This window comes from Salmo salar, chromosome ssa15 (assembly GCF_905237065.1).
Source record: "Salmo salar chromosome ssa15, Ssal_v3.1, whole genome shotgun sequence".
Lineage (NCBI taxonomy): Eukaryota > Metazoa > Chordata > Actinopteri > Salmoniformes > Salmonidae > Salmo > Salmo salar.
Window position 1 is genome coordinate 82,685,285 of NC_059456.1, and position 14,298 is coordinate 82,699,582.

The 14,298-nt window shown below is 47.3% G+C and overlaps 1 protein-coding gene across 2 annotated transcripts in view; it reads right to left on the bottom strand.

The window, feature by feature from the left end:
* The window catches only part of LOC106572368 (plexin-A1), a 269,207-nt gene that overhangs the window by 49,976 nt on the left and 204,933 nt on the right, over positions 1 to 14,298 (bottom strand). For both annotated transcript variants that reach the window (XM_014146446.2, XM_014146445.2), the window contains exons 11-12: positions 7,745 to 7,841; positions 3,950 to 4,140 (exon numbers count right to left, since the gene is read on the bottom strand). In XM_014146446.2, the coding sequence (XP_014001921.2) occupies positions 3,950 to 4,140; positions 7,745 to 7,841 (288 nt within the window). The remainder of the gene's footprint in view (positions 1 to 3,949; positions 4,141 to 7,744; positions 7,842 to 14,298) is intronic.

The following is a 14,298-nucleotide window of genomic DNA, read 5'->3' on the forward strand; positions in this document are numbered from 1 at the left end:
AGCAGCAGTCCCCATCATATGAATAAAGAGAGAGACAGAGAGAGAGCAGCAGTCCCCATCATATGAATAAAGAGAGAGACAGAGAGAGAGCAGCAGTCCCCATCATATGAATAAAGAGAGAGACAGAGAGAGAGCAGCAGTCCCCATCATATGAATAAAGAGAGAGACAGAGAGAGAGCAGCAGTCCCCATCATATGAATAAAGAGAGAGACAGAGAGAGAGCAGCAGTCCCCATCATATGAATAAAGAGAGAGACAGAGAGAGAGCAGCAGTCCCCATCATATGAATAAAGAGAGAGACAGAGAGAGAGCAGCAGTCCCCATCATATGAATAAAGAGAGAGACAGAGAGAGAGCAGCAGTCCCCATCATATGAATAAAGAGAGAGACAGAGAGAGAGCAGCAGTCCCCATCATATGAATAAAGAGAGAGACAGAGAGAGAGCAGCAGTCCCCATCATATGAATAAAGAGAGAGACAGAGAGAGAGCAGCAGTCCCCATCATATGAATAAAGAGAGAGACAGAGAGAGAGCAGCAGTCCCCATCATATGAATAAAGAGAGAGACAGAGAGAGAGCAGCAGTCCCCATCATATGAATAAAGAGAGAGACAGAGAGAGAGCAGCAGTCCCCATCATATGAATAAAGAGAGAGACAGAGAGAGAGCGAGAGAAAGGGATGGAGAGAGAGCGAGAGAGAGAGAGAAAGAACGACAATGTAAAAAAGATGAAGACAAGAGAATGAGAACATTTGAAAAAGGGAAAGAGAGTTGTTAAAGAGGGACATGTTATCTCTCATGAGTGTAGGTTGATGTAACATGGAGTCAAGGTCCTCTGCTCTTTGTTACAACCATATCACAGAGCAGCTGCCTTTCAGCTTGTAAGGTGGGCTGCTTTCATGACCATAGGGTGCCATTTCAGAGAGACAGAGAGATCACTACCGAATGACGCAACGACGTATCAAGCATTTTTATGTATTCATTCTCTTTACTGCGGAATTTCCTTTCAGTTGGCAACATCCCCTCCCTCCTCTTCCTCTCCTTCCTCTCCTTCCTCTCCTTCCTTCCTTCCTTCCTTCCTTCCTTCCTTCCTTCCTTCCTTCCTTCCTTCCTTCCTTCCTTCCTTCCTTCCTTCCTTCCTTCCTTCCTTCCTTCCTTCCTTCCTTCTTTCCTTCCTTCCTTCCTTCCTTCCCCTCCTTCCTCTACTTCTGTCTTGTGGACTTTGGCTGAGAGAAAGAGAGAGAGAGAGAGAGAGAGAGAGAGAGGCAGGCATCGTGGAGGGATTAGTTCCTGTGCCAGTGCCAATTATCCAATATCTGGGATTTATAATGTGCTGAAACACTAGCTGCCTCTCCAGAGTAGATTAAAGGACACAGACACACACACACACACACACACGCACCACACACACACACACACACACACACACACACACACACACACACACACACACACACACACACACACACACACACACACACACACACACACACACACACACACACACACACACACACACACACACACACACACACACACTAACACAACACTCTGCATTTGCCCCCAAGCAAGGTGTCAGGTACAGCAAATATACTGCAAATAGCAATAATACAGGAATGAGTTGGATTTGTTCTTGAATGGGGCGAGGTTAAATCAGGAGTAGGCGGAGTGTGGGCTGGGCTTGTTGCTGTGTGTAGGTGGTATTGATGTAATCAGCTATAAACGCATTGTGAGGTTTAGCACTAGAGCAGAGAAGGACGGAGATAGAGAGAGAGACTGACAGAGAGGGAGAGAGACAGAGACAGAGAGAGAGACAGCGAGAGAGAGAGAGAGAGAGACAGAGAGAGACAGAAAGGGAGAGAGACAGAGACAGAGACAGCGAGAGAGAGAGAGAGCAAGAGGGAGAGAGACAGAGACAGCGAGAGAGAGAGAGAGAGAGAGAGACAGAGAGAGAGAGAGAGGGAGAGAGACAGAGAGAGACAGCGAGAGAGAGAACAGTAGTCTGGTACACAGCCAGCATCAGATCTTTACTGAGGCACAGATCAACAGATGACCACCGTACATCCAATCCAGCTATGCAAAAGAGCCTTGTAGCACTCACGTCCGTAGCCAAGAAGCATACCGCCCCAATAGATCCGCAGATGACGCAATCTCAATCGTACTCCACACTTCCCTTTCCCACCTTGGCAAAGGAACACCTATGTGAGAATGCTGTTCGTTGACTACAGCTCAGCGTTCATCATCATAGTGACCATAAAGCTCATCACTAAGCTAAGGACCCTGGGACTGAACACCTCCCTCTGCAACTGGATCCTGGACTTCCTGACGGGCTGCCTCCAGGTGGTAAGGGTAGGTAGCAACACATCTGCCACGCTGATCCTCAACACGGGGGCCCCTCGGGGGGGGTGCTTAGTCCCCTCCTTTACTCCCTGTTCACCCATGACTGCGTGGCCAAGCACGACTCCAACAACATCATTAAGTTCGCTGACGACACAACAATGGTAGGCCTGATCACCGACAAAGGTGAGACAGCCAATAGGGAGGAGGTCAGTGACCTGGCCGTGTGGTGCCAGGACAACAACCTCTCCCTCAACCTGAGCAAGATAAAGGAGATGATCATGGACTACGGGAAAAGGAGGACCGAGCACGCCCCCATTCTCATCGACGGGGCTGCAGTGGAGCCGGTCGAGAGCTTCAAGTTCCTTGGTGTCCACATCACCAACAAACTATCATGGTCCAAACACACCAAGACAGTCATGAAGAGGGCACAACAACACCTATTCCTCCTCAGGAGACTGAAAAGGTTTGGCATGGGTCCACAGATTTTCAAAAAGTTCTACAGCTGCTCCATCGAGAGCATCCTGACCGGTTGCATCACCGTCTGGAATGGCAACTGCTCGGCCTCTCGCAGTAAGGCACTACAGAGGGTAGTGCATACAGCCCAGTACATCACTGGGACTAAGCTTCCTGCCATCCAGGACCTCTATACAGGTGGTGTCAGAGGAAGGCCCAAAAAATGGTCAAAGACTCCAGTCACCCAAGTCATAGAGTGTTCTCTTTGGTACCGCACGGCAAGCGGTACCGGAGCGCCAAGTCTAGAGCCAAAAGGCTCCTTAACAGCGGCTAACCCCAAACCATAAGACTACTGAATATTTAATCAAATGGCCACCTGGACTATTTACATTGACACCCCCCCCCCCCCTTTGTTTTTACAATGCTGCTACTCACTGTTTATTCTCTATGCATAGTCACTTTACCCCTACCTAATTAACTTGACTAACCTGTACTCCCGCACACTGACTTGGTACCGGTACTCCCTGTATATAGCCTTGTTATTGTTATTTTATTGTGTTACTTTTGATCATATTAGAATATATTTTTTTTCTATTTGACCCCCTTTTTCTCCCCAATTTCGATCTTGTCTCATCACTGCAACTCCCCAACGGGCTCGGGAAAGGCGAAGGTCGAGTCATGCGTCCTCCAAAACATGACCCGCCAAACCGCGCCTCTTAACACCCGCCCGCTTAACCTCGAAGCCAGCTGCATGTTGGAGGAAACATGTTGGAGGAAACACCGTTCAACTGACGACCGAGGTCAGCCTAGAGGTGCACGGCCCACCACAAGGAGTCACTAGAGCGCGATGAGCCAAGTAAAGCCCCCCGGCCAAACCATCTCCTAACCCAGACGACGCGGGGCGCCGTCCTATGGGTCTCCTGTTGTGATACAGCCCGGGATCGGAACCAGGTCTGTAGTGACGCCTCTAGCACTGCGATGCAGGGCTTTAGACAGCTGCGCCAAGTAAATATTTTCTTGAACTGTTGGTTAAGGGCTTGTAAGTAAGCATTTCACGGTAAGGTCTACACATGTTGTATTCGGCGCATGTGACAAATACAATTTGATTTGAACTGGATCCTACTACACACCCACACCCACACACACCTAGAGCCTGTCTCACCTTGGTGATCTTTGGGTGTGTACAGCGGCTGTTGCCAGCGGTGGCGTGCATCCAGCTACTCTCCAGCGGCGCACACTCCTGTCTCAGAGAACACTTCTTCTCCTGAACACACCAGCCACACTCGAACCTGGGGTCAGCCTTCAGACACATCCCACAGCTGTCCCGCAGCGCATAACACTTATACAGGTGGGCTGAAACACAGTGAGAACAGAGAGAGAGAGGAGAGATAGAGGTGAATATCATTGTTGTTGTTTGAGACTAAGTTTCAACACGTTGCATTTCACCTTCATGCTGTGGTATGAGAAACAAGCAGTAAAATAAGACATGAAAACACCTAATCCCCTTGTTGTTGTGTTTTTTTGGTGGGGGGCACTAATGCTCAGAGTTATGCTTTTAAAAGAATTAGCAATTAGCAGTAAGAATTGAGAGAGAGGAGAAAGAGAAAGAAGGAGAGAGAGGGGAGAGAGAAATAGATAAATAGAGTGAGAGGGAGAGAGAAAACAAAAGAGAGATGTTGAAAAAAGAACATCATGGCACTCCACAGACAGCCGCAGGACTTCAAAGGAGACGGCGTATCCATCCACCCGCCGCGGACCTGCCTGCTAATCTGATTTGCCACGGCTAAGCTTAAAAGTAGCGCGGTGCTAATTAAACTGAACCAAATTAATGATTTAATTACATTAAGATTTCCACTTTACACCAAGGCAAAAGTGGGCTTTCTCGGGCAGTCTGGCAGAGATGGATAATTCACCGTGATTCACGGAGGGAGGGAGGGAGGGACAGAGACAAATAGAGAAAAACACAGGGAAGGGTGAGGAAAGGAAAGGGAAGGGAAGGTCTTTGTTGGGCTTTAATAAAGCAGGGCTAGTTTGAAATTTAGTTTCGGGATGTTTCAGCATGTCAAATTAAGCGTGGAAGTTTGGGCAGAGTACAATGTAACTGGCCTATGCACAGCAGGTACTAAGAAAGTTTAGATTCTTAATTTCCGTTCCAGCTTTAACAAATGCTACTATGGAAGAGACTGTATTCCAACATCAGGAAATGGGTGTGTCATTACAGATTTTGTGACAATCCATAGACAGTAGAATAAAGAGGGCTAAAGTCTCAGCATCCAAGGTGATTGCTTGTTAAAACCTCTACTTATCTTATATTACTGAGAGAGAGAGGGGTCCATTTCATCCACAATGCTTTCATGTAAAGGCTTTTAGAGCAGTCAGACAGACACTTCAGCCTTGTACAGGCCCAGCCCCCACAACACCAAATCAGGTCACGCTCAAGCAGCAATATGCAGAGTGAGTTCGCGAATGCCAATTAACAAATGAGGCCAAGCGATAAATGCAATTCGACATAAAGCATGTGTTTAGATCAAATAACCTTGATCCAATGACCAGAATGGGGTGTCTAAAATACGGCGTGAGGATGCGGGAGACATCATGATATTACTTCTATCCACTCTAAATAGAAAGGATAGAATCCTAGCTGGAGACCCCCAGCTACACCACATGGTGGGGAAACACAGGGTGGATCCACACCCCATTGGTAAAGGATAACTCCATGTGACATCATTCTGTATACTTCTGGCCCTTCTTTGGACACTGTGTTAACTAACCTCCAGACGAGCTTCAATGCCATACAACTCTCCTTCCGTGGCCTCCAACTACTCTTAAATGCAAGCAAAACTAAACGCATGCTCTTCAACCGATCGCTGCCCACACCTTCCCACCCGTCCAGCATCACTACTCTGGACGGTTCTGACTTAGAATATGTGGACAACTACAAATACCTAGGTGTCTAGTTAGACTGTAAACTCTCCTTCCAGACTCACATTAAGCATCTCTAATCCAAAATTAAATCTAGAATCGGCTTCCTATTTTGCAACAAAGCATCCTTTAGTCACGCTGCCAAACATACCCTCGTAAAACTGACTATCCTGCCGATCCTCGACTTCAGCGATGTCATTTACAAAATAGCCTCCAACACTCCACTCAGCAAATTGGATGCAGTCTATCACAGTGCCATCCGTTTTGTCACCAAAGCCCCATATACCACCCACCACTGCGACCTGTATGCTCTCGTTAGCTGGTCCTCGCTACATATTTCTCACCAAACCCACTGGCTCCAGGTCATCTATAAGTCGTTGCTAGGTAAAGCCCTGCCTTATCTCAGCTCACTAGTCACCATAGCAGCACCCACCCGCAGCACGCGCTCCAGCAGGTATATTTCACTGGTCACCCCCCAAAGCCAATTCCTCCTTCGGCCGCCTTTCCTTCCAGTTCTCTGCTGCCAATGACTGGAACGAACTGCAAAAATCACTGAAGCTGGAGACTCAAATCTCCCTCACTAGCTTTAAGCACCAGCTGTCAGAGCAGCTCACAGATCACTGCACCTGTACATAGCCCATCTGTAAATAGCCCATCCAACTACCTCATCACCATATTGTTATTTATTTTATTTATTTTGCTCCTTTGCACCCCAGTACCGCTACTTGCACACTCATCTTCTGCACATCTATCACCCCAGTGTTTAATTTGCCATACTGTAATAATTTCGCCACTATGGCCTATTTATTGCCTCACCCCCTTATCCTACCTCATTTGCACACACTTTATATAGACTTTCTCTATTGTATTATTGACTGTATGTTTGTTTATTCCATGTGTAACTCTGTGTTGTTGTTTGTGTCGCACTGCTTTGCTTTATCTTGGCCAGGTCGCAGTTGTAAATGAGAACTTGTTCTCAACTAGCCTACCTGGTTAAATAAAGGTGAAATACAAATTTAAACAAAAATGTGTTAGGATGTTTATCTTAAACACAGTGCTACTCAACTATCTTTCCCCTAGTGATGACTGAGATCTCCATCCAGCAGGATGAGCCTCCTAAGCAGCAATAGTAGGATCTGACCCCAGACCTGCCAGATCACAGAGGAACAAAGGCCCAAATCGTGTTCTCTTCCTCGAATTTCATCCATCCCTCTCTTTATTTATTTATCACCACTCTATTCATCTGCAGCATGTTGTTTTGGAGGGAGTTACTGCAAACAGCGCTGGGAGAGATAAGCATTATTGAACCCAGCGGGGCCTAGCAAGAGGCGTAGCCATGCGTAAAAACACTTTAATTCCCTTTCAAAGACGTGCTGCTGGAGAGGAAGGGGCTCCTCCAATTGGATCTTAGGGATTTAAAAGAGTGTAGCGACGAGGGGAGAGAGAAGAGGAGAAGGGAGAGGAGGGGAGAGAGGAGAAGAGGGGAGAGAGGAGAGGAGGGGAGGAGGGGAGAAGGGAGAGGAGGGGAGAGAGGAGAAGAGGGGAGAGAGGAGAAGAGGGGAGAGAGGAGAGGAGGGGGAGGGGAGAAGGGAGAGGAGGGGAGAGAGGAGAAGAGGGGAGAGAGGAGAAGAGGGGAGAGAGGAGAGGAGGGGGAAGGGAGAAGGGAGAGGAGGGGAGAGAGGAGAAGAGGGGAGAGAGGAGAAGAGGGGAGAGAGGAGAGGATGGGGAGAAGGGAGAGGAGGGGAGAGAGGATAAGACGGGAGAGAGGAGGGGAGAGAGAAGAGGAGGAGAGAGAGGAGAAGAGGGGAGAGAGGAGAGGAGGGGAGAGAGGGGAGGTAAGGAGAGAAAAGAGGAGGAGAGAGAAGAGAAGAGGGGAGAGAGGAGGGGAGAGAGGAGAGGAGGGGAGAGAAGAGAGGAGGGAGGAGAAGAGGTGAGAGAGGAGAGGAGGTGAGAGAGGAGAAGAGGGGAGAGAGGAGAGGAGGGGAGAGAGGAGATGAGGGGAGAAGGGAGGAAAGAGGTAGAGGGGAGGTTTTACCTTGTATGTTGAAGGGGTTGTCGATGACTTGGTTGCCATTCCACACCACAGAGAGATCCACAGGCAGGTCACTGATGTCATTACCGTCATAGTCATACTGAAAAGAGGGAGAGAAAGAGAAACAAACATTGATCAGTATCTACAGGCCTCATGGAGCCTGAACATTCAGTGTCAGTATTCACATCACTATGTGTGAGACATGGCCAGATTGGTATGATAGAAGAGGAGTAAGAGAAAGAGGAGAGAACCTCACTCTTCACCCAATCACAACACTTGCACCCAGAAACCCCCTCAAAAAACGAACTTTCTCACAAATATGAACAGACACACAAACACACCCATCAGGTTTCCAATACCACACATCCAGTGCATACAGAGGTATATGTTGAGCTGAGGGGGAGGGAGAATGGGAGCGAAAGGAGGATGGAAATCTGGATAAATCTCAATGACTGTGAGGAGGCCATTAATTTACACATGAAATAAGTGGCAGAATTTAGGCGTGAAGAACGATGCCGAGGAGTAAGTGAAATTGGCATTTTCAATTTGTTCCCTGACACGTCTCATTTGGGCCCTGCGCTTCCTCCCAGCCTTGTGCCTCTTCCCATGGGCACCCAGTCAAATCAAATCAAATCAAAGTTGATTGGTTGTGTACAGAGATTTGCAGGTGTTATAGCAGGTGCAGGTAAATGCTTATGTTACTAGCTCCAACAGTGCAGTAGAATGTCTCATAAATACAATACAAACAAAAAATAATAAAAAATATATATATATATGAACAAAAATCAAGAAATGACAGAATGGGACCAATTAACAATCCTGAGTAGATATATTAGAGGGAGCATGTGTTAGAATGCAGAATATAAATATGTGGCGTGTATAGACAGTATCTCATTGGAAAGGAAATTGTATGTACAGTAGTATCTACGATGGGCTATGTTGAGAATACAGTATATACTGTACATATACAGTGAGTAAACAACAGTAAATAAACAGAATATGAGGTGGCCAGCATTCAATGACTCTATATACATGGCACATTAGTCTCAAGGTGCAGGGCTGAGTACCGGGCAGGCAGCCGATTAGTGATGTCTGATGGCAAGCTGTACCGTCTCTGTTTGCTAGAAGGTAGCAGCGTGAACAGACCGTGGCTCGGGTGGCTGAGGTCCTTGATGATCTTCTTGGCCTTCCTTTGACACCGAGTGTTCTAAATGTCCTGGAGGGCCGGCAGCATGCTCCCGGTGACACGTTGGGTTGAACGCACTACCCTCTGGAGAGCCATGCGGTTGAGGGCATTGCAGTTGCCGTACCAGGCAGAATACTCTCAATGCTGCATTTGTAGAAGTGTGTGAGGGTCTTAGAGGCCATACTGAATTTCTTCAACCGCCTTCAAACGGCGTCTGCCATTTCAGGTCCTCAGTGATGTGCACGCCAAGCTTTGACCCTCTCCACTGCGGCCCCGTCCATGTGGATGGGGGCGTGCTCCCTCTTCTGTCTCCTGTAGTCCACGATCAGCTCCTTTGTTTTTTGACATTGAGGAAGAGGTCATTTTCCTGGCCCACTCCGCCAGGGCTCTAACCTCTTCCCTGTAGGCCAGGGGTCCCCAATTACATCCAGCCGAGGGCCGATTTTTCCTTGAGCGGCTGTTCGGGGGCCGGAACATAGTAATAGATCATTTGTACACTGCAAATTGACCGTAAGAATCCCAAACAGATATAGTATAATTTTGACAAAAACAGAATTATTTAAAATCTTAATTACATTCTGATACGACCAAATTTGCCTCTATTTATGCATGGGAATACTTGGGAACAGATTTCCTCAGTTAAAATCACTTTTAGCTGATTTCCTGCTGATTTCATGTCCAACAGCTCTGCTTTCAACACCATAGTTCTCTCCAAGCTTGTCACTAAGCTCAGGGCCCTGGGTCTGAAGTCCTCCCTGTGTAACTGGGTCCTGGACTTCCTGACGGGCCGACCCCAGGTGGTGAGGGTAGGCAACATCACCTCCGCCATGCTGACCCTCAACACAGCCCCCTCCTGTACTCCCTGTTCACCCATGTCTGCGTGGCTACACACGACTCCAGCTCCGTCATCAAGTTTGCTGACGACACAAAAGTGGTAGTCCTGATGTCAGTAGGTGGGTGTAGCTGGTGCATGAAGTCTAACGTACCGAATGAACATGGAAACAATCACGCACAAAGACATGGGGGAAACAGAGGGTTAAATACATGAACATGGAATTGGGGAATGAAACCAGGTGGATAGAAAACAAAGACAAAACAAATAGAAAATGAAAGGTGGATCGGCGATGACTAGAAGACCGGTGACGTCGACCGCTGAACGCCGCCCGGACAAGGAGAGGGACCGACTTTGGCGGAAGTCGTGACGGAGGTGATGTTGCCTACCCTCACCACCTGGAGTCGGCCCGTCAGGAAGTCCAGGACCCAGTTACACAGGGAGGACTTCAGACCCAGGGCCCTGAGCTTAGTGACAAGCTTGGAGAGAACTATGGTGTTGAAAGCAGAGCTGTAGTTGATGAACACCATTCTCACATACAGTAGCTATTCCTCTTGTCAAGGTGGGATAAGGCGCTGTGCAGTGCGATGGATTTGTTGGGGCGGTATGCAAATTGTAGTAGGTACTAAGCTATCGGGCAAGTTGGAGGTGATATGGTCCTTGACTAGCCTCTCAAAGCACTTCACGATGGCAGAGCTGTGTGCTATGGGGCAATATTCATTTAGTTCAGTTACCTTGAAGCAAGTGGGGATTACAGACTGGGATAGGGAGAGGTTGAATGTCTATGAAGACTCCAGTCTGCTGGTCTGCGCATGCACTGAGGACACGGCTTGGTATGCCTTCTGGGCCGGCAGCCTTGAGGGGGTTAACACGTTTGAAAGTCCTACTCACGTCGGCTACAGAGATCAGTCAGAGAGTGGGCTGAGGTCTAACACACACTGTACTGTATGTACAGACCCCAGGAGCCCTTCACCCAGACTTTCTGGCCCAGCCTCCAACCTACGCATAGCCTGGCCATAAAGGCCAACCCTTAACCCACTCAATTAACACTGGTCTCCACATCTTATGCTGCATTGTTTATTTAGTTGCTTTCAGCTGTATTTACAGCCTTATTCAGTGATCTGACTTGAAAACTCCTATTTTAACTCACTCTACATCCAAAATGTTCCTTGCCTCTGTTACAAGAACCCATCTGGTCATTTTGACCTCAACCACTCTTGTCTGTTAAATCACAACACTAAACTGGGCAGAACATGGGATCCCAGCCTAGCCCCCTACCCTGTCCATTCATCATTCATGAGTAAAGGCCCTGGCCACCAGCACTCTAACCCTGCTCCTGATGCATCTCTGTGGTAGGCCCACATTAAACTTTAAAGGCAACGATTAGTCCGCCTGCGACACAACGGCCACCAACCACCAAGATGCCCTGTTCTCCTTGCCGCCACCACCCTGCTTTATTTATGTGCACGTTTACAACATGCCAATGACACCATGATGCAAGCGTGACATCAACTCAACGCCATGTCACTCACTGGCACCAGACAGGTGGTTTACTGCAGGACCAGCCAGCACCAGGATAGAGATGGGAGAGAGTCAGGACTGGTGTCTTCATCACACCTAGATAGCTGGGAGAGAGTCAGGACTGGTGTCTTCATCACACCTAGATAGCTGGGAGAGAGTCAAGACTGGTGTCTTCATCACACCTAGATAGCTGGGAGAGAGTCAGGACTGGTGTCTTCATCACACCTAGATAGCTGGGAGAGAGTCAGGACTGGTGTCTTCATCACACCTAGAAGGATAGGATAGGCCCTGTTTATCTTTACTCCTCTCCTGTTCCTCTCCTGTTCCTCTCTGTTCCAGTCCCTCTGTGTTCCTCTCCTGTTCCTCTGTGTGCCTCTCTATTCCTCTCCTGTTCCTCTGTGTGCCTCTCTATTCCTCTCCTGTTCCTCTGTGTTCCTCTCTGTTCCTCTCCTGTTCCTCTGTGTGCCTCTCTATTCCTCTCTGTTCCTCTAATGTTCATATTCTGTTCCTCTGTGTTCCTCTGTGTTCCTCTCCTGTTCCTCTCCTGTTCCTCTCTGTTCCTCTCTGTTCCTCTAATGTTCCTCTAATGTTCCTCTCTGTTCCTCTGTTCCTCTCCTGTTCCTCTAATGTTCCTCTCCTGTTCCTCTCCTGTTCCTCTAATGTTCCTCCCTGTTCCTCTCCTGTTCCTCTAATGTTCCTCCCTGTTCCTCTCCTGTTCCTCTAATATTCCTCTCCTGTTCCTCTAATGTTCCTCTCCTGTTCCTCTGTGTTCCTCTCCTGTTCCTCTAATGTTCCGCTCCTGTTCCTCTCCTGTTCCTCTAATGTTCCTCTCCTGTCCCTCTCCTGTTCCTCTAATGTTCCTCTGTATGCCTCTCTAAACCTCTCCTGTTCCTCTGTGTTCCTCTCTGTTCCTCTCTGTTCCTTTCTGCTCCTTTTCTGTTCCTCTGTGTTCCTCTCTATGTCTTTCCTGTTCCTCTGTGTTCCACTCTGTTCCTATGTGTTCCTCTCTGTGCTCCTCTCTGTTCCACTCTGTTCCTCTCAGGTCCTCTCAGGTCCTCCTCTGTTCCAGGATGAGTAATCATGCTCATGACTATGTCCTGGCCGGTGTGTGGAGGCTGTTGTGTGAAATTAATCAGCCATGCGAACAGAGAAAACCCAAGGTGAGCAGTAACATGTCCCTGACCTCATTAAGAACAACATACACATGAACCAGTATTTCATTCTTTATCATCTTTCCTCTCAATTAATTGTCTCCTGGAATTGCATGTCCTGGGCTATTCATATAGAGAGGAGGGCGCTCTGGTGTGTTTGTGATTGTGAATGTGTGTGTGTAGGCTGGATATCCCGTGTCTGCTGGGCAGAAAAGTGCTGATGTTAACAAAACAGGCCAGATGCTGCTCGGGAGAAGGGGAAGAACCCAGTGTCTTTGTGCAGGTCACCCACAGATAATTAGTCATTTTGAAGGGGTACCTGCGTGTGTGGTTAAAACATCAGCGAGGGGCCCGCCCCCAACCCACCTAAGCAATGTTACTGAGAAACCCCCTTCCCCTCCTCTAGATGCCATCGCTCTCTCGCTGTCTGTCTCTCTCTTTGTATCTCTCTTTCTCTTTGTCTCTCTCTCTTTCTCTCTCTTTGTCTCCCTCTCTGTCTCTCTCTTTCTCTCTCTCTCTGTCTCTCTCTTTGTATCTCTCTTTCTCTCTTTGTCTCTCTCTCTCTGTCTCTCTCTTTGTATCTCTCTTTCTCTCTTTGTCTCTCTCTCTGTCTCTCTCTTTGTATCTCTCTTTCTCTCTCTTTGTCTCTCTCTTTGTCTCTCTCTCTGTCTCTCTCTTTGTATCTCTCTCTGTCTCTCTCTTTGTATCTCTCTTTCTCTCTTTGTCTCTCTCTCTGTCTCTCTCCTTGTATCTCTCTCTTTGTATCTCTCTTTCTCTCTCTTTGTCTCTCTCTTTGTCTCTCTCTCTGTCTCTCTCTTTGTATCTCTCTCTTTCTCTCTCTTTGTGTCTCTCTTTCTCTCTCCTTGTATCTCTCTCTTTCTCTCTCCTTGTATCTCTCTCTTTGTATCTCTCTTTCTCTCTCTTTGTCTCTCTCTTTGTCTCTCTCTTTGTCTCTCTCTCTGTCTCTCTCCTTGTATCTCTCTCTGTCTCTCTCTTTGTATCTCTCTTTCTCTCTTTGTCTCTCTCTCTGTCTCTCTCCTTGTATCTCTCTCTTTGTATCTCTCTTTCTCTCTCTTTGTCTCTCTCTTTGTATCTCTCTCTTTCTCTCTCTTTGTGTCTCTCTCTTTCTCTCTCCTTGTATCTCTCTCTTTCTCTCTCCTTGTATCTCTCTCTTTCTCTCTCTCTTTCTCTCTCTTTGTCTCTCTCTTTGTCTCTCTCTCTTTGTCTCTCTCTCTGTCTCTCTCTTTGTATCTCTCTCTTTCTCTCTCTTTCTCTCTCCTTGTATCTCTCTTTGTCTCTCTGTCTCTCTGTCTCTTTATGTCTGTCTGTCTCTCTGTCTCTTTATGTCTGTCTCTTTATGTCTGTCTGTTTATTACTGTCTGTCTGTCTGTCTGTCTGTCTGTCTGTCTGTCTGTCTGTCTGTCTGTCTGTCTGTCTGTCTGTCTGTCTGTCTGTCTGTCTGTCTGTCTGTCTGTCTGTCTGTCTGTCTGTCTGTCTGTCTCTTTATTACTGTCTGTCTGTCTGTCTGTCTGTCTGTCTGTCTGTCTGTCTGTCTGTCTGTCTGTCTGTCTGTCTGTCTGTCTGTCTGTCTGTCTGTCTGTCTGTCTGTCTGTCTGTTTATTACTCTCTCTCTCTCTCTCTCTCTCTCTCTCTCTCTCTCTCTCTCTCTCTCTCTCTCAATTAAATTAAATTAAATTCACTTTATTGGCATGACGTAACAATATACATATTGCCAAAGCTTATTTTGGATATTTACAATATAAAAATAAATAAAAAATGAGAATCAAATATTGTCAACGGGACAACAGTAACAACAATAACCAAGGGTCAAAATAACCATATATTCAACAATAACAATAATCATACA